The sequence below is a fragment of the Canis lupus genome, chromosome 21, assembly GCF_003254725.2.
Source record: "Canis lupus dingo isolate Sandy chromosome 21, ASM325472v2, whole genome shotgun sequence".
NCBI classification, from domain to species: Eukaryota; Metazoa; Chordata; class Mammalia; order Carnivora; family Canidae; genus Canis; species Canis lupus.
In genome coordinates, this window is record NC_064263.1 from 6,298,887 (window position 1) to 6,319,134 (window position 20,248).

Here is a 20,248-nt window from a genome sequence, read left to right on the forward strand (position 1 = left end):
AGTGCATCTCAAGAATTCAATGCTCAATAAATGACAATGCTCTGTTGCCTTGTGTATTTTGGAGGATGAAAGTAAAGCAGCCCTTGGAGGACATGGTTAATTCATGCCCCTGAGGGCTCCACCTCCCCAAAAGAACTCAAGAGGGCTCTCCCTATGACTCGGATTGCTCCAAAGGCACATCTGGTCTTTCCCTGGATGCTTCTGGACTCATGGCAAGTCCACCTCAACCCAGTCTGTCTTCTCCTCCTAAATATTTAAAGCACCTCATTGGTCTGGCCTGAGATGTGTGCCAGAAGTCTACCTGCCCTCAGTCAAGAGGGTACCTGCAACCTTGAATCCCAGAAGGGTAAGCCCCTTGAAGGCAACACCTATGTACTCGGTCCTTCTAATGTGGTGCCTGGTACGAGCTCCCAAATGATTCTCTGATGTCCCCAAGGGGGTCTATTCCCACACTCTGGGAAAAGGCTGATTACAAAACACACATTAAAGGGGTATTCAAGCTGCATATTCACATACATGGTAGCAAGTTAGAAGGGTCTACACACATTTCATTCCCATAAGAAGTGCATTAGGGTAAGCATAAACCTAAAAAAAAAACAAAACAAACTCAAAACCCCATAAAGTGCGAGCTGTGTGGTGCTCTTGTTCCCACCCCCACTGCCACCCCCCCGCCAAGCCCCACTGAAGGTGCCCTCTTGGGCCAGTGTTGTATGGTTTTTCCAAGGGTAAAGGGAAGGAAAAGACTCATACCAGATTTCTCCGCAGTCCCTTTGGCCAGCGGGTGTTTTAGGATGGGGCTGTTGGAGGGGGTCACACTCAGTCTGCCGCGGCTGGGCAGGGAGGCCGTGCTGGGCCACCAGAGTTCAGCACTCCTGTCCGTCTGGGTGCTGCTGTCCTTGCTGCCTGTCTTGGCATGGGCGCTGCCGGCCGAGTTGGCGAGGGTGCTGGGGGACAGCGCTGCGGCCGGGGGCATGGAAGCGTGTTCGTGGTGCTCCTTCCCCAGCAGCAACCCTGAGGGAACAGGGACAGCTTTTACAATGCTGCTCTTTAAACAAAAACCAACCAACACCCCCACCCCCTGCCGCCCCAGTCTTGGAGACCATTTCCTTCTTGATTGAGCACTGCTTCCTTCATTCACTGGTTCACTGACCACGTGCATTTATAAGCACTTACCATGTGCCTGGGAAGATGGCAAGCACTGAGGGGATTAAAAAAAAAAGAAAGACCTAGTCCATTTTCTAAAACTATGTGGGTTTTGCTTTTTTTTTTTTTTGGAGGACAGTTAACAGAAGTTAACTGGTTATGATGAATTGTGATGAACAGTGGGATAAAATTATGCCCAGGGTAGTAAGAGATGCCTAACAGCCAGCACAGAGGGGAGGAGGTGTTCCTGCAAGGGTTTCTAGAGACCATGCTGTAATATGGCCTGGGGGTGGGGTGGGAGGGTGGGGGGTGGTGAGCCTTAAGCAGCAGGGGTGCGCTTAAGAAACCTGAAGGCTTCCTAGATCTGAGATATGGTCCCAGCAGCCCACAGGACTGCTCCCCTCTTGGTAATGGATGGTCTTCCGTAGGCCCATGTTCAAAACTAAACGTGCTCCCAGGCCCGGGCCACACTGGGTTGTTATTCCAAAGGAGAGCCCTTGCAGCAGAGAGTTGTGGCCCGCAGGAAGCAGGGAGCCAGCTGGGCTTCCGGGCAGTAGAGCTCGGGGTGGAAAGGGGACGTGCTGGCCAGAACAACTTTTGTATTTCTAAGTGGTGAAATAGGGTGCACGTGCAGCAAAGCGCCAGCACTCTAGAACACTAGCCCAGAGAAAGGGTGGTAAGCACGATCAGGTCTCTGTTCACTTGATGAGCCAGCAATTCATACAGTATCCTAGCCAGGGCTTTTCAAGGTGCCCAGCAGTGCTGCTCGAAATGGAACATGCAGATCAAGTACTTGGATGTATCGTCAAAACAAAGGTTTGACTCAGTGGGTGGGGACTAGGGTTCTGCTGCTTGAAGGGGCCCCCACGGACCTCACTGTGAGGAACAAGGGTCTTCAGCTCGCTGCCTCTTGCACATGAGCCCTCTTTCTATCTTACAACACTCCTGTGACACAGGTCCTGTTGTTATCTTCCGTTTTATAGAAAAGGACATGGGAACTCAGAGATATAAACAGCTCGCAGCTAAGCAGCAACAGAAACGGGATTCGAATGCAGCTATCCTTGACTCCAAGTCCAACCCATGTCCCTTTCACCTCATTGCTCTGCCTGTCTAACCTCCACAGTCCTACAAGGATGCCCTGGTGCAAGCAAGTCACTAGCCAGTCATCCACTGGGGAGCCCTGAGCCATCCGCAATGCACCCACTGTCACCTCTACCTCTTTCTAGAGCCCATGAAGTAAGAGATGATGGGAACATTTGAGGATTTCTGAGTGTGTTGTGGCTGCACAGACAGAATTTTGAGGTCCTCAGGCTCCCAGGCCTGGCTCAGACGTGCCCAACGCTAGTGGTTACAGGCACAGACTGGAGGGGAATGCCTGCCCGGCTGGACGTCACAAACCACCTCTGCCAGGGAGGACTCCTTTACCAGACCTGCCCTCGGCTCTCTGAGCGGGGGATGGAGCTACGTGTCCTCGGGAGGGTCTCTGCTGATCCCAGCTGCTGTCCACACACATCCTCTTTCAAGTACATTTCCCCGGGGGGCAGGCGCTGCTGAAGTGACCTGTGAAGGGACTTCAGAGACTCCGGCTAGGCGCCTTTGGTCCCCCGACTGTCAGGTCCGCTCTGGAAGCTCTTATCCCCTTTGGCACAGAGCAGCCAGGCTCCCCTGGGGTCCTGTACTGAGGAAGACTGGCTCTCGGCTCCACAGATAAACAGAACACAACACACTCTGAGCCGAGGAAAGGCCTCAATGCGGGGCCAAACCCTTGGAGCCCACAGAGTGCAGGGGAACTGCGAGGACGACGGGCCTCTGGGGTGCTGCCTGCTTCCCTGACTCAGCCAGCCCCGTCTACGGGCCGCCCTCACCCTGGGAGGCCTACCAAGGCTGCGATCACATCTGTGGAATCCGCTCGAAGGTCTGCCTGTGTAACTACAACACAGCAAAAACCACCACCCACCACCCAACGCCTTCAGGCTCGAGAGCGCTTCTTCCAAAGAACCTTCTCCCCACTGTCACTCTGCCCTCCCCTCAGGCACACGGCATAAAGCAGGGCAGACACAGCCTGGCTTTTCCAGACACAGAGGCAGGACTGGAGCCAAGCTCAAAAGCCTCGAGGCTCTGGGCTGTTCCCATTAGAACACCATGTGTTGTAAGGGTCACTGCAACTTTGTGCAATACTGATACCAATTATGATGCGCATCAACCCGCGGCTGATGGCTGCTCTCGTTGTGTGGCTTTGCTTCCACGTGTCTTGTTGAATTTCCACAACTCAAGTATCACTGATGATCCTCCCCATTTTACAGACGAATACACAGATGTGGAGAGAGTCAGGGACATTTCAGCATTCCACGAGCGGTGGAGCCAGCGTGCCACAAGAAGGTCAGAACCCATTCCACCAGATGAGGTCACCTCTCTGAGTTTGTGCCATTCTTGCTTTTTCAGGTCCTGAACTGAAGGAGGCATGGGGCTCACCTATGCTCCCCTTCCAGGTCTTCTCCTCTTTCTTCTCTTCGGCTAACTGGCTGCTGGTCAGCGAGGTCTGGCGGGAGTGCGTCCCGGTGGCCGCGGCAATGGACGGGACGGAGCGGGCAGGACGCAGGCTCGAGGAGTCTGACTTCCCAGCGTCTTTCCGGGATCGCTGCTGCAGGACTTTAATCATGGCATCCTTCTCTATGATTTTGGCATGGAGATTCTTAATACTATGTAACAGAACAAAACCAAACGGTCATAATCAAAAACGATTTGGCTAGAAAAACTCAAAACAATGCTCTCGGGGTGTCCCAGGGACTTGAATTGTAACTAAGGGATGAAGAGTTAAGTGTAGGGGTGCCTGGGTGGCTCAGTGGTTGAGCGTCTGCTTTGGCTCAGGGTGTGATCCCAGGGCCCCAAGATCAAGTCGCACATTAGGCGAGAAGCCTGCTTCTCCCTCTGCCTATGTCTCTGCCTCTCTCTGTGTGTCTCTCATGAATAAATAAATAAAATCTTAAAAGAAAAAAGGAGTTAAGTGCAGCTTAAGTCTTTACACATTTCTAATCTGCAAATTGTATAAAATGAAACTTTTGTAGTGGATCAAAGGGGCACACCTTCTCTGGCCTCTGTGGAGAATCTGGGACCTCCTGGGACCCCAAGGACACACAGGCAGAATGGCTGTGGCCTCACAGCAGGAACCTCCTGGACCAAGGTATGCTCGGGAGGGAAACTCAAAAACGCTGACGTCTTACACAGGGTTGGTTTTCCATTAAAGTCAATTTCCCCAATTTCTTTTTTCTTTCTTTCTTTTCTTTTTTTTTTTTTAGATTTTATTTACTTATTCATGAGAGACAGAGAGAGAGGCAGAGACACAGGCAGAGGGAGAAGCAGACTCCACGCAGGGAGCCGAAGGACTCGATCCCAAGTCCCCGAGATCATGACCTGAGCCAAAGGCAGAAGTTCAACCACTGAGCCACCCAGGCGCCTCTCCCCATTTTCTGAGAAAAGAAAAAAACGAAAGACGGACAGGTTTTCTGGAAAAAGATGATTTTATCCCTGATGGCCCAAAACGCAAATCAGAAAGCATTTGGTTTCTTTTCATTGCTTGGGTATAAATGGCTGAGACCTTCCGCTGTTCAGAGCAGGGAGGGACTAGTGGGTCCCAAGGGGGTCTTGAGCACAGCCACAGTGGAGCCTGGTGGCGCAGCCATGCACACGGCTGTCCCTTACGTGTACTCCATGTCCTGACACCTCCGGGTGGCCTGCACCACCTCCTCCTCCTCCTGCCAGATGTGGGCCTCCAGTGAGCTCTCACCGTAGCTGCCATTCCTTGAGTGGTTGATGATCGTGGTGTCCCTGGGAACACAGGACACACAGACAATGATGTGGATGATCCTGCTGAGGCATATCTTTCCACCAGCTCCTTTACTCACTCTCCCTCTCCTACATCCTGGCCAATTGTTACCTTAAACTTGACAGAATTATGAAAGCATCTAGGGAAGACAAAATAAAATCCAAAGATGAAAATTCCCTGTTCCCACGACTAATGACCTTGTGTATTAAGCTACAAGGCCTGGTGTGGACACTGCACCCTAAGAGAGGGGGGCCATTGTCATTGTATTTGTGTTTCCATGCTTATACCCCTTTGTACTTATCCTTTTTCAGTCATAGTCAAAGTTTTATTTCCATTTCTTACCCACCTAGAAGCTATTTCAGTAGTTTACAGTAAAAAGGAGACTCAGCAAATACTTGGAAACACATGTTGGTCCTCTCGGATGGCAGTTCAGCTGAAATCTTCCCTCAGGCCTGCGTCCTAGCTCACTTCTGGCTTTACGAGCCCCCGTGTGACAGCCACACCGGGTGGCAAAGCAAAAAGACAAAGACATATACCTGTCATTGGAAAGTCCAACCAAGGAAGTGAAGCAAGGGGAGGGACAAAGTAGGTTAAGATGCAGGGTAGCTGGAAGCAGGTATCTGACGGAAAATAACTGGTCAAAGTTAACTATGCCTCCACTGGTTTTGGTGATTTAATTACTCCTAATTAAGGACGATTGGTAAAAAGAAGATAACTGAGCCAATTAGGTGATCTAGGTATATCTCACTGCAAGGCACACTAGTGTCTTGGGCTAGTGAATGCCAAATTGACAAATGATCCAGGCAAAGATTTTGCATCTCTTTAACTTCTTATTCCAATGCTGCAATCATATTTAAAATCTTAATAGCTTTTTTCTAAAATACACAAGAAGAGCAAAGAGAACTCCTTTCATCTAATGACAGCTATCAGTGAATAGCATTTCCTTTATGCCAAGGATGGGCTAAAGCATACTACACACAGCCTCTCATGCAGTCCTCACAGTAACCTGGGTAGTTGGCATCATCATCCTCATTTTACAGATGAACAAATAGGCTAGGCGACTTTGTAAAAACGCCTAGTTAGTGAAGGTAGAGACAGATGCAAATCCAGATATTTCTGTCCATGCCCTGAGCCATCATTCTATACTGACTCTTTTTTTTTTTTTTAGATTTTATTTATTTGAGAGTGAGCAAGCTCGAGCACGAGCAGGGGGCAAAACAAAGGGAGAAGGAGAAGCAGACTGCCTGCTGAGCAGGGAGCCCGACAACATCCTGGGACTCGATCCCAGAACCCCAGGACCATGACCTGAGCTGAAGGCAGACGCCCAACCAACTGAGCCACCCAGGCAGCCCACTTCCTGTGTCTTTATGAAGAAGGCTTCGGTAAAAGGAATGAAGATAAACCAACAAAGTGGGTGCACATGAGAGTGTGGCATTTGTGGGAAATGCAGCTGAAAATAAACCACAAGACCAACTAACACAGAAAACAAGCAAAAGCTGTTAACATATGGATAGCCAAAAAAGCACTTTGGAAGAAATGCTCTCGAGCATCACAGGTTGGTGGTGGCTTTTGCTGTACTGTTGTTGTGCAGGCAAAATTTTGAGGTGAATTCTGTAGATTATGAATTCACCCTATAGCGCACAAAAATCAATGCAGAAATTAGTCCCTAGAGAAAACATTTTCAACCAATTTACTTTTGGAAAATTCACACAGAGCCAGACACCAATTAAAAAAACTCATGTTTGGGCAGCCAGGGTGGCTCAGTGGTTTAGCGCCACCTTCAGCCTGCAGGTGTGGTCCTGGAGACCTGGGATCAAGTCCCATGTCAGGCTCCCTGAATGGAATGGAGCCTGCTTCTCCCTCCGCCTGTGTCTGTGCCTCTGTGTGTGTGTGTGTGTGTGTGTGTGTGTCTCATGAATAAATAAAATCTTTAAAAAAAAACAAAACAAAACTCATGTTTATGCTGCTAAGTAAAGATAGCAGGAAGAATCAGATCAAAACAACTCAGAAGGTAAATGTACATAAGACAAAAAAATTAACTACATTGCATTAAAATCTGTAAAATTTTCAAAGCCATAAAAAAGGCCTAACCCCTCAAAATTCTGACCAATGGTGCCAAAATGCACCAAGATGGGTAAAGCACTTGGTAAACAAAAATCATTGCTTATAAAGGTGAAGTATGCATCACTGGCTGGAAAGTCACAAAACGAACAGTTAGTCGTTTTTACCAGTTCACAGGCAGCCACATAAGCATCCAGACAAGAGCTCAGAATTTTGACCTTTCTCAAAAATTCATTTTTCATTTTTCCTTTCTCCCTTTCTATCAAAAGAAAAGCAGTGCAAAATTATAGAGCATTAAGATTGGAGCTAAACACCCGACCTCCTCTGAGCTGACTTTCCCCAAGACTGTGGGAAAGAGTGGCCAGGAAGGGGAAGGTAATTTCCTACAGAATAATCAGATGCCCAATAAATACACAGAAAGCAAAGAAGGGAGTGGGGGGCGGGTAGGGGAAGGGCCTTGATTTACCTGTGCATCTGAGACTTCTAACTGGGCAGAGTAAGCAGCAGGGCTGGGTAAATCCCATAGGACTCCCACTCTTTGTAGGCAACAGACCAGTGTCCCTTGCCTGGAGGATGACGAACAAGGCAGGTCCTAGCACAGGTGAGTGGCTGAAGGTGGCACCCCCACCCCTGGCCTGTCCCTGTTTCCCTCTCCCAGGAGCCATTCATTCCCCGACTTCTGATCTGACAACCCACTCCTATTTGTCCCCTCAGGGCCTAAGATCCCAAACATGCACCTGTCCTGATAAAAGCACTAGGAGCGGAGACAAAGATGACCCACAAAGGCCTCCGTGTCATGCTTCCAAGGTACCACATTTATACTATCAGGGCTTTACTGTCCTCAGCTGGTGGACTATGGTGTGGTTCTTTGCTCATAACCAGCCAAGAATGACAATTTCCATTTCAGAAATGAGGTCAATTTTTTTTTTTAAGATTTTATTTATTTATTCACGAGAGACACAGAGAGAGGCAAAGACACAGACAGAGGGAGAAGCAGGCTCCCCATGGGGAGCCCAATGCGGGACTCAGTCCCAGGACCCTGGGATCACCTGAGCCGAAGGCAGACGCTCAACCACTGAGCCACCCAGGTGCCCCAGAGATGAGGTCAATCTTGAAGGAAGTCAATGACACTCAGAAAGGCCTATGCAGAATCACGCACCCATAGTTGGCAGCAGAGGAAGAAGCCCTGAACACCGATGCCCCACCTGACTGGGGACTGTTCCTTCCGTTTAAAAACCCCATGGAGTGAGACAGCTTCCAGGGCAATCATGCTGTGCCTCAGACCAAATCTGGCAAAGAAGGCTGAATTTCTCCATAACTTTATGATGGTCTGGGCTCTTCCTCAACATAGAGGTGAAGTATTGCCTTAGACAACAAAAAGCTGAAAAGAAAAACCTCTCAACTATGCAGAAATCCAGGCTCTGCTGTTGTCACCCATAGGCAGGAGGGCCGAACCAGACACTGCAGCTTCCTCCAGCGTTCCTGCCTTGCCTCTGGGGCCCCGCCACACCTCATACCTCTAAATGTCTATTCCTGCTCCTGGGTGTCACTTGGAGGGGCTACTGGGGCTGTTTTCCCTCACAGAGACATACATAAGCACTAGAATTTGACCCCTAAGGGTCATTTCCCACACGAGCCTGCAAGGTCTGTCTCTCCGGGTGTGAATGCACTGTGGTGCCCAGTGGAGGCACGTGTGCCCATAGGGCTGGCCCTGCTCCTTCTCCAAGTTCCTGGGGACTCTTCTCTACATGAGTAATGAATGAGAGAGCTCACAAGACCTTATAGAGGTCTCCTCCACCCCAACAAGCCTTCTCTTACTCGTTAAAGAAAGAACACATCCCCCAAAACATGGGACTGATTACAAGATGGGGCTGCATCCTCGGTGTTTGCTCCTCACCTGGTTCAGGTCCGACGCTCCCCCACAGGCTCCAACAACAGCCTATATTAAGTCCAGTTTCACGGATGAGCCTCTGAGATTTGAGGATCTCCTCTGCAGATAGTGACCTTAAACTTCAATAAATCCCAAACAGCTGTGAATGCAATGCCCACGGCATCTATGAGCCGACAGCAAACTGGTGGGGGGTAGGAAGGCAACAGAAGCCCTGACTGGTGGGATGCACCACCACTCAAGTGGGGGGGGGCGGGGCACGCACAGGTGAGCCTCAGCAGTCGGGGGAAACCACCTCCTCATTCAGACAAGAGGATGACGTAACAGAATTCCTGTGTCAATTACTGAGCATTCTAAGCTCATTTTCAAAGGAAAAATAGGCTGTGTGCCCACAGAAAGGACATAAAGCAGCAGAGGTAATAGCTGACAAAAGCAACAATTTCCAACCAAAAGAAACCAGGCTTCGGGTCACACACAGCTCCACGGGACACGCGGCCCCAGCGCTCACTGCCAGCATGACTGGGAATATACCAGGGTACCTCTCTGAGCCATGTTTCTCCAGCTACTAACAGTTCCTGTTGGACCCTCTGGCAAGGCGGCCCCTGAACCAGGTGAGGAGGGGATGCAGCAGCCCCATCATCTGGTCAGGCCCACGTTTAATGAGGACTTAATCTCATCTGGCCCATGACACGCGCTGTTAAAAGAGAGTGTAACATGTACTTGCGCAACATCGCTCTTGAAGACCACCTAGTATCCCACTGTGTGGAGGTCCTCACAACTGAGCAAATGCTCTGGAGGCACCGCAGGCAGGCCTCACCTCTCAGCGGCCGCAGTGGCTGCAGCGTTCAAGGCGAAGTGTCGGATAGTACTCTCCTCCAGGTACTTCTGCTCCCACTTGGTCATGTCGGCCTCCAGGGCCAGGATCCGCTCCTCCTTCTCCCTCACAAGTTCCAGGAGGGCCGGGGCATTATATTCTGACACGCCGGCTGGCTGGCTGTTTCCATGTTTCTGGAGAAGCAAGAGAAATATGCAGCATGATGCAGGGAAGGGGCACATGGGGTTCACAGATCCTGCAGCACACTCCCACAATGTCCCCCTGTTTCTGCTTCCTCTCCTACAGGGAAGACACAAACCCTACAGATCCTATTGCTAAGTAGGGTCACCTTCCAAATGCTTCCACCTCACCTTCTAAATTCCTCCACCCCTAATTCTTGTGGAATTCCGTAAGACAACCTTATCCTAATGTTAGAGGGGAGAAAACGAAGCTTCTGGGAGGTGAAATGAATTGTTCAGTCTCTCTCAGCTACTCAGAAATAGGATCAGACCAGGGCCCGAATGGCCACACAGCCCTGCAGGACAAGCAGCTGTTGCAAGTCCTGCCATTAATTTATACCAAAAGCTAAAACAGGAACTAAGTCTTAGCCTTTGGGACAAGAGCATTTTCTCCGGAGTTCAAGGAAGCAATTCCCATTGTTTGGTTGTCCCTGAGGCTGGAAGGTTAAAATGGAAAGGCAAAGAAAGGGGAGCGAGATGTCCCCAAGTGCATGTTCCCCTGAGTGTAAGGCTCTCATCGGGGACACAGAGGAATGAGTGTCTGTCCCACTGAGGGGCCACAGAAGCAACCACATGAAGGCATTTCATCAACTTAAAGGGGCTAACCAGAGTAAAAGTAAAGTGCTACCGGAAACCCGTGAATGCAAGTCAAGCTCATTTTTCAGCCCTTTCTTTTCATCTGTGTCTGGAAGATAGGAAATAAAGTGGCTGTGGTTTCTGGTCTGCTCGCAAGCTGGGGATACTGACATTTCAGAATTCTTCCCTTTCAACTCAGGTATACTATTTCCTTTAAACAGCAGGACTTGCAGGATAGTCAGGGAGTTTGAGGAGGTTCTGCCTTCAGAAGAGCATGATTTCTTCATCATTCCATGTCCTGGGATGCACACTGCCCTCATGTTTCCCGGTGATCACAAACGGTAGATGCAGAGCTGCTTGCAGGGTAGGGGGGTGCCTGAACACTTTACCCGGACCCACATCCACTACCCAGAGCAACAGCTTGGCACATGAGCTGCACTCAGAGGATCTAATCCTACCAGAGAGACCAGAGCAAATGGGCCCAGGGGCTTTCTGTAATCCATATGCTTCTATTCAATTTTTTAAAGCTAGAAGTACAAATATTCTCCAATCTGGCAGTTGTTTGCCAGTAACCAACATTTAAGCAAGAATGGGGCAGAAAGTATGTAACTGTCCTCATCAACCTGCACAGAAAGCCACCGGCCTCCTCTGGCCAGGCACTGACCTCATGCAGGGGGACAAATGAACCAATCCATGGAGATGAGCTGCTCCCCTGCTGTTAGAAACATTCCAAGAAAAGATCCCACAGCCTGGCTAAGCCACCATCTATGCTTGTCATTTTCTGTCTCAATCCCCTGTAATGGCATCTCAGCTGGCTTATTTCTGCAAAATCCTCTTGACCTCACCTCATGTCATGGTACCTCTTTACAGGACCTCTGATTCAGGTCATTAAGAGTTATTTAAATGAAAGCATGGATTTCAATGTTCAAGAACACAAAGACAGCATGATTTAATGGATCCGTATGCAGGCCAGAAAAATGAGTTGAGGGTCAGGCAGGCCAGTGTCTGCTGCCCATTCAACTAGTTCACAAATTTTTACTGAACACCTATCACGTGCTGGGGTTATGACAGTGAACAATACAGATAGGATCTTTGTCCTTCATGTTTTCACCTTCGGCTCATCTCTCAATTGCCGTGTGCCTCATTTCCTTCTTCAAGAACATTCCCCCTTCTCTCTTTTACCCCAAGGGACTCCTGTGGTAGTAAGATGTGAAAATTAGTTTGAGCTCTTTGCAAGAAAGAGAAGATGGTGAATTCCTAAACATGTTCATTTCCCTTCCTCTTATCTTCATTTCTCCTTTACCTCCTCTCAGCTTCTAATGATGCTAAGTACTCTTTCCCTTCCCATGGTGGAGGGAGATTACATATAATAACAAAGATAATGCAGTTGAGTCTGGTTTCATAGCATTCAGAGTAGGAGATCCAAGGATAAGTAATCTAACTGAAGGGTGTGGGTGGCACATTAACTGGAAAAGAACATTCTCTTTTGCTCTAAGTATTGGGATGCACTCTTTCTGTCGGCCAGAGACTCCTAAGTATCTATCAGATACCAGCACGGTACCAGGCACCAGAGAAGCCCATCCTCAAGTTGGGGAGGGTAAGATCTCAGTACTGAGAAATACTTAAGGGTGGGCCTTAAGTACTAGGGCATAAGGCACAGGTTAGATGGAGTCTAGAGGTAGACTCACCCTTTCTACGAGCTGTCAACTAAGCCAAGATGTTGGGAGACTGGGTGGGTTCCTTAATTTTCTGGGCAATCTCACTAACACCTCCTTCCCTAGCCAAGCCCACACCCAGAGTGAAATGTGTGTGCCTGCCATGAGAAAGAGCTGAGCTGGCCTGAACAGATGCTTTCAAGTGTTTTCAAGTATTCCAACCACAACCACTATGCTCTATCCAGTAGATAATTCCATGGAACCCTGCCTTGCTTTTCCCTGGTTCCCAACTTAGAGCACACCCTTCACCAGCTGCACAGAGGGCTCTGCCCACGGCACTGGCTGATGACACACAAGCCCAGGCTCTCTCTGGAGTCAGGAGCCTTTGACCAGTGTATAATGGAGCCCGGCCCAGCCGCAGAGCTTCCCTGCTGAGGCACACAAGGACCCAAGTTTATTAGCAGCTAAGTTATATTGACAGCTGTTACTGGCAGAAAGAAGGAAAGGCAGAAGAACTCGGAGCTTATGGCCAATATTACATCGGGATACTTATAATGGGGGGATAGTCCCAGGGATAGTCCTGAACTCCTTTCTCTCCTTTACCTCTGAAAACTCAGAGGTAAAGAATCATGTGGGACTCAGTTCACCCTCTTACCAGCTCCTGCATGGAATCCCACTTCATGACACCCTAGACGACACCACCAGCCTTCAGGCTGGCCTCCCTGATGTCCTCATTCACCCCTCCAGACCCTCCTGATCCCACCAGAGGGCTCTTCCTCTGATCTTCTGAGCCTGTCCGGCTTGAAAAGCTCCCAGAAATTGGCCCTCTGCTGACTACAGGAAGCAGTACAGTGTCTCCACCTGACCAAATGCCTCCCCTCTGGCCTCTGCCTCCTCAGCAGCCACCGCCTGTGCATTCTCTGCCAGCCAGCTGCACCCAGCCATCTGCAATGTGCCATGCTGCTTCGTACCTCTCTCCTACGCAAAACCCTCTTCTACCTCTGATGTCCTTCCCCCAGAATGTCAAACAAACTCATCTTTCCAAGTCCACCTCAAATGTCCTACAACCCCGTGCCCCTGTGTCCAGCCCCCCAGCAGTCAGCACTTTCTCTCTTTAAGGACTTTGTCACTGCAATGAGTGGACTACCTGGCCCCTCCACTGGCCGTAATGCTGGTATGTTGGGGACAGGGAGTTCCCATTCACCTCTGAGTCCTCAATGCACAGTGCACAGCCTGAGCCACGGCAGGTGCGGTGCTGCCAGATGGGTGCTGCATGACTGTGTGGGCCCAGCCTCACCTGCTGGGTCCTCAGAGCATCCAACTCTCTCTCCAGCCATGTCCGTAGTCTCCGCTCCATCTGCTCTCGCTTCTCACATGCAGACTGCAGCTGGCTCAGGGCCTGCTGGAGCTTCTCCACCTTCTCCACATAGGCTTGCTTCTCTCGTAACTAAGCAGAGGAAAGGGAAGAAAGAGCAGAGAACTCAGACCAGCAGTTCTCAAAGCCTGGGTGGAGGTGGGGGTGGTCAGATTACCTGGGGATTGCATTTGAACAAGTGCATGGACCTTCCCTACTGTCATCCCTCTGACGTGCTGGGATGCTTGGAATCAAAGACCTTACGAGGGCACCTGCCTCGTGTAGCCAGCTCTGAGCTCCATCCTTGGTGACTGCTTAATAATGACAGCATTTGGCAACATTGAAAATGAAGTTAGCAAAGGGTTTTTAGTGCCATAAGTAAAAGCTTATTCCATAATGTTTAACTAAAAAATCCAGAATCAAAAATTATATACATGCTCACAACTCTGCCTGCCTATGATCTATGTGTGAAAAAAGACTGGAAGGAAATACTTAAAAGGATCCCCCAAGTACAGCATAATAATTTCTCTTCTTCCTTACTCTTTTCAGAATTTTTCAAATCTTCTAAAATAACTGTAAATTACTACCACAGAGAAACTGGTGTATGTACACATTTGTGTGAATAAATATAAAATTTCCTACGATAGATCCTGTGGAGTAACTTTCTCCTCAAGACTTCAGAGCCCTTAGCCCACTCCAGAGCTGGAGTGGTTGACAGCCCTGGAGAGACAGGCAGGGTTCAATGAACACTCAAACACCACCAGAACTGAGGAGATGGAAATACAGGTAGAAAGGATGTATGTAAATGTCACATCAGGCACGGATTTAGAATCACGATTGACAATTTCAACTCCCACTCTCAGACTTTGTTTTCTCCCAATTAGGAGTCCGGCTCACATCCATAAATCCCAGGCCCATTTCATGAGAGACACAGAGAGAGAGGCAGAGACACAGGCTCCATGCAAAGAGCCTGACGTGGGACTCGATCCCAGGTCTCCAGGATCACGCCCTGGGCTGCCCCCCAGGCCCATTTCTAACTTTCTGGGAATCGGCTCGTGCCAAAAACCAGGCTGGGGCATTGCCTTGATCTGGCCATGGGTGAGAAGACACCAGATAGTAGTTCCTGCCCGCACCTGGGTGTGCTTATGCCTTCCAGGTGATTCAGATCCTGAGTTCAGTCCCTGATCACACCAGCAAGCTGGAACATGCTAGTGACTTAAGAGCTTGCTGCAAAAGGTGGTTACTCACTTAGCAGGAAGTACTGTACGGAGCTATGCCTATATTCTGGCCAAAGCCACTGGAATAAAATGGAGGTGCCTCTGACCTTTCAATGGGGGGCAGCAACCTCACAGCCTTCTCTAAATCTGTTTTGGGCATCAATCTTCATCTGGCCCTTTCATTTGCTGTGCTTCTGATTACTTGATTTGGTTGGATAGACATTTGAGGACCTACTAACTACAGGTTCCTGTGCTAGAAGCCGATCCAGCTGAGAAAATATTTTCTGAGTCCCATTCATACACTACCTACCCCATCCTACACCGTATACAGTTTCCTGGGTGTGTGGCCATTAGAACAGAAGGGCCATGAGATCTGTACATTTTGGTTCTTGCTGGGCCAAAGCACACTGTATGTCCCCAGTGCCTGCAACAATCTCTGGCATCCAGTAGGTGCTCAAGAAATATTTGTTAAATGGAGAACTATTATTCCCCCAATCAACTGCAAGATCTTTGAAGGCATGGATCTGTCTCATTTAATTTGTTTCAGCCTAGGGACACCAGCTTAGTGGTTGAGCGTCTGCCTTCAGCTCAGGGTGTGATCCTGGGGTCCTGGGATTGAGTTCCACATCAGGCTCCCTGCAGAGAGCCTGCTTCTCCTTCTACCTATGTGTCTCTACCTCTCTCTCTGTTCTCTCATGAATAAATTAATAAAATCTTAAAAAAAAAAATCTGTCTCAGCCTTAAGTCTTAGCAAGGAGTCTATTAAGATGAGAATGATTAACAGGTAATATCAACCAATGTTTGTGAAACTCTTTCATGCCAAGCATCATGTTTTATATTTAACTATTTCATTTAATCCTCCCAATATCAGGAAAGGGACAACTCTATTATCTCCATTTAGGAGAGAGGACTGAGAATGGAAGAGGTCACAAGACTTGCTTAAGGTCACACACTGACATACCCCAGGGTCAGGATCCTAATTCACCACAGTCCAAGGCCTAGCTCTTGTGGGAAGTCAGGGTAAGCACTCAGTATGAGCCCTCTGAACTGAATTAAGACCCTTCGAAAGAAACTTTAACAAGAACAGGGAGTCATAGTGAAAGGTACACAAAAAAAGAGATTTGGGAGAAGCTACACGCAAACATCTTCTAGAATGCCAAGAAGATCCATAGTAGTGATTACCAAAAGCCTGTCTTTAAGGAGCTCGCAATTAACTTGGACTTGATTAGAAATATTAAAATTAATAAATTTTTAAAATTATTAACTTCCCTTGGCTCCAACCATGGAGATAGGGCCTGAATAACTAATTTCAGTAATAACGACAATGAGGAGTCATGGCCTCCAGTCCTCAAAGCAGACCTCGTGTCCTGTAAGGATTAAGGTGGCTTTCCGTACCAAACCTACATGCTAGTGAATGAGTTGCACATCGGTAACAGGGAAGATGCTCTGGGGCTGCTGTCTGGGGTCCTCATGCTAGTCTTAAAATTGCTGTTCCTACAGAGGACATGTGGGTTTCAGAAGCTCCTAGTGGACAAGACCTTTGTGAACTTCATAACCCTCCCCTTTGGCTGCTTGAACCGTGATGCTGCGTTTGCGGAGACGCCAGAAGACCTGGCATCGGGAGAGGTCTTCTAAAGGAGTAGCTTTTCCTTTCGACAACAGTTGGATTGATGACAACACTGTTTGCTGTGTGCCAAGCCTCAAGGCCAGCACTTGGTGTGGATTATCTCACTCACGCCCCTTCCAGACTTTGTGCTTCTACCTTCCAGGGTGGCTCTGTGCAGGTCAAGCTCCAGACCGGGGTGGGGGTGGGGGGAGGGGGGTAGGGAGCACTGCAGCCGGGGGCTGCCAGGTGTGGGCTCCTGTCTACCCGCCTCGGTGGCTGCTCCTCTTCTGCCACCGTGTCTGTAGCCTGAATCCCCTAGCCTAAAGCTCAGAAACGGTCTTTGCACGTCCCCAGTCAGGCCTAATGGCAAAGCCTACCTCATGAGACCTCATCCAAAGGGCTGATTTAATCAGGAACCACTAAATCCATAATGCTGGAGACGGACCAAATTTTCCTGGACTAGGGGAGTCACTGCCCAGCTGAGCCAACTTTTGGAAATGGGAGATCGGTTTGCTGCATGCCACCCTGATTCCACCCTATCAGAAGGCTTTTTGCCCTTTTTTAATGCAATCAAGAGCCCAAAGAGCAGATAAACCATTTTTTTAAATTGTTAGTCTCTTTTCTCTACAGGCACCAGTGGTTTCCAGTCCTTCCATTTGTTTCCAGCCCTGGCCACTTGCCAACCAATGGGCTGCAGACCGGGTTTCAGGCAGAAAGTGAGCTCTTTCATGGCTGTCTTTCCTACTTTGCCTGGCTCTGGGTTGGATAAACTCTGTTGGTATTAATTTTATTTTGGGAGGCCTCCTACATCCCTCCCCCGACTCAAAGCCTTGGAGCGGGCTCCAGTGCAGGGTGCTGGGTAGGAAAAGGAAGTGGAGGCCCTCAAGGCTCTGCCCCCCACCCGTCTCACCTCCTCCTCTAGCTTGATGACTCTGGCCTGGGCGTTGCTCAGAGCCTGATCCAAGATCTCAATGTGCCTCCGGTGGTCCTCACTCGCGGTCCGCACTGCCGCTAACTCCATTTCCAACTTCTCCTTCTCCTTCAAGAATTCTTTGTCTAGAAGGGAGACAAGAACAAAACTACCTCTATCAGAAAGCACTTACCCTCTGGGCTCCCAGCCAGTCTACATCTGGCAGGGATTAGTAATAACAGAGCATGCAGAGAGTGGAGGGTTGAATTACTGCTTTTGCTCCCTCTTGATAGTGGTGATGTGTGAGTTAAGGATTTACTCAAAAACCACTGTTAACTCTAGATACATTCCAGGCCACAGTTCCAGAGATGAAGGGTACATAAGGAATGACGGATATTCTCCATAACTCACTTCTGTACAACAGTTTCTTTCATGCTTCACATTAACCTTCTACCTACGATTTCACTTTATGCTCACAACCTCCCTTGCTTCTGTCTTCCGAGCCCCTGATGAAAGGGCAGGCAGGACTAACTAATACTAATATTCTCATTCATAGAAAAATAAACCAAGGTGTAGAGGTTCAGCTCTTTGCTGAGGCCAGACAGCAGAACGAGCTCCAATCCAGTCCTCCAAACCTGGGCTGGATTCTCGTCCCCTATGACCTGGCCCCCCACATTTTCTCCTAGTTCTGTTCAGGAAGGGTAAGGAATATTGCCTAAAGGAATTTAGGAGTATTGCTCTGGATTTAGGAAATGGCTCTCCTCTCATTCGATGACAGTGTTATTGATGGTGATCACAGTCCCTTTGCACATGGAGAGCCTAAGCTGCCCTGCATTCAGTAGCATCCAAACCACTTTCCTGTAGACTAACTCCCATCTTAGTTTAAGATGGTATGGCTAAGATGGTATGGTATGGCTAATGGTGTCACTGGATCAGTATTATTTATCGAAGACATTTTTCCTGTTAACAAAAGCAATACAGGGGCATCTGGGTGGCTCTATTGGTTAAGTGTCTGCCTTCAGCTCAGGGTCCTGGAATTGAGCCCCACGTCAGGCTCCCTGCTCAGCAAGGAGTTTGCTTCTCGCTCTCACTCTGCCTTTCCCCTCAGCTCCTGTGTTTTCTCTCTCAAATAAATAAGCAAAAAAAAAAAAAAAAAAAGCAATACATTTTATTTTAAAAATAAATTAGAGGGGTACTAGGATAGCTCAGTCAGTTGGGCCTCTAACTTTTTTTAAATTTATTATTTATTTATCTGAAAGAGAGAGAGAGTGCTAGAGCAGGAGCAGGGGGTAGGCGGTAGAAGGAGAGGAAGAAGCAGACTCCCTGCTGAGCGGGGAGGGGAGCTAGACACAGGACTCAATCCCAGGACCCCGAGATCATGACCTGAGCTGAAGGCAGATGCTTAACCTACTGAGCCACCCAGGCCCCTCGAGCCTCTAACTCTTGATTTTGGCTCAGGTCATGCATGATCTCAGGGTCTTGGGATAGGGCCCTGCATTAGGCTCTGCACACAGCAAGGAGTCTGCTTTCCCTCCCCCTGCCTCTAAACTGCTCACTCTCTACCAATAAATAAATAAATAAATAAATAAATAAATAAATAAATAAATATTTAAAAATACATTAGAATATTTAGTCATGTTGTTCATAACACAGAAAAACCTGAATGACTCAATGTATAAGATTAAGGGATTGGTTAAATAAACAACTGTAAACTCTACAAGAGACTAGGTTGCATCCATTATTATTAAGTAATATTTGTGAAATGGAAAAAAACTTCATTATTGAAAAAAAAGTGGTTACATAAACCAGGCGCATACTATTCCACAGTTGTTGAAAACAAGGCATATGATTACAACAACAGCAATAAGAGTTAGAGGTTGGTTTCTATAGGCCCACACCACTCAAAGGCTTCAGACAGGTTGCTTGGATTTTTTGGCAACCCACATTAAAACACAGAGAACCACAGTCTGGAAGCTCCACTGCATGTGCTAGTGGTTTCATTCATTCATATTTCCTGGTGGGAGTCACCCATTAATTTAACAAAAAGTTATCAAACATTAAGGACCAGCCCTGTGGGCACTGAAGCAATGGAAAGAATGCTGTGCTTAAGGAGCAGGAAATGTGCCTTTGAATACAGGGCTGGAGAATTAAAAAAAGACACTATAAGCCTGCAAATATCTACTAACAAAGTCACAATTTTTGAGCCGGAAGGGATCATAGGAAATATCCCCCTCCACTTCCAGTCCTGCTGCTTTGATGAGTGAGAAAAGGAAAGCCCACGAGCAAAGGCACTTGTCCAGGTCCCCTTGCCAGCTGGCGCAGAGCCACGGCCAGAATCCAGGTCCCCGATGTCCCAGTACAACGCCCTTCCCCGTTGACGGTACTGCCCTTGCATTGTGAGGTCACGCCAACGGGATCCGAGTGCAAACGGAAAAGTGTCACATTGGCAGACTGAGTAGCCCTGTACAGCTCAGCAGTAGATGTACTGCCTAGAAACAATGGCCTGCCCTGGGAACAAAAGGAGGCCACCAAGATCCTGACCCTGAACACGAAATTTCTCCTGGCCTATCTGTGTGCCTCACTGCAATAACCAACTGCCTTCCCTTGTTCTCCTTTTCAATAGCATTTGAAATGTTGCCTCTGAAACTTCTTTCCTAATCCGTGGAGAATGGCCATGTGAAAGGCCTTAACAAGTGGGTCAGTAGCAGCTCTCTGCCTCTGCACCCCACCATCCATAGCCCTAGTGACCCAGAGCATTTCACTGCACAAAGTCAATGGCATCCGAACACTAGCTGCATGGGTTTGGACAGCATCTCAATAGGCATGGTGCCCAGTGGCCTTGTCCGGACTCTGGAGGGCACCCAGGAGTTACTCAGCATGCTGGGGAATGAACCACTGGATTTCAGAGCTTCTGCGTGCTTATCAACCTAAGTGTAAAAGTTACTCTCTTTGCTAAGGGCAG

At 48.6% G+C, this 20,248-nt stretch overlaps 1 protein-coding gene across 11 annotated transcripts in view; it reads right to left on the reverse strand.

Moving 5' to 3' along the window:
• AMOTL1 (angiomotin like 1) overlaps positions 1–20,248 on the reverse strand; it is a 170,081-nt gene that overhangs the window by 6,010 nt on the left and 143,823 nt on the right. For all 11 annotated transcript variants that reach the window (XM_035703702.2, XM_049098818.1, XM_035703700.2 and 8 more), the window contains 6 exons: positions 17,287–17,432; positions 13,497–13,646; positions 9,733–9,923; positions 4,843–4,968; positions 3,616–3,842; positions 751–1,011 (listed from right to left, as the gene is read on the reverse strand). In XM_035703702.2, the coding sequence (XP_035559595.1) occupies positions 751–1,011; positions 3,616–3,842; positions 4,843–4,968; positions 9,733–9,923; positions 13,497–13,646; positions 17,287–17,432 (1,101 nt within the window). The remainder of the gene's footprint in view (positions 1–750; positions 1,012–3,615; positions 3,843–4,842; positions 4,969–9,732; positions 9,924–13,496; positions 13,647–17,286; positions 17,433–20,248) is intronic.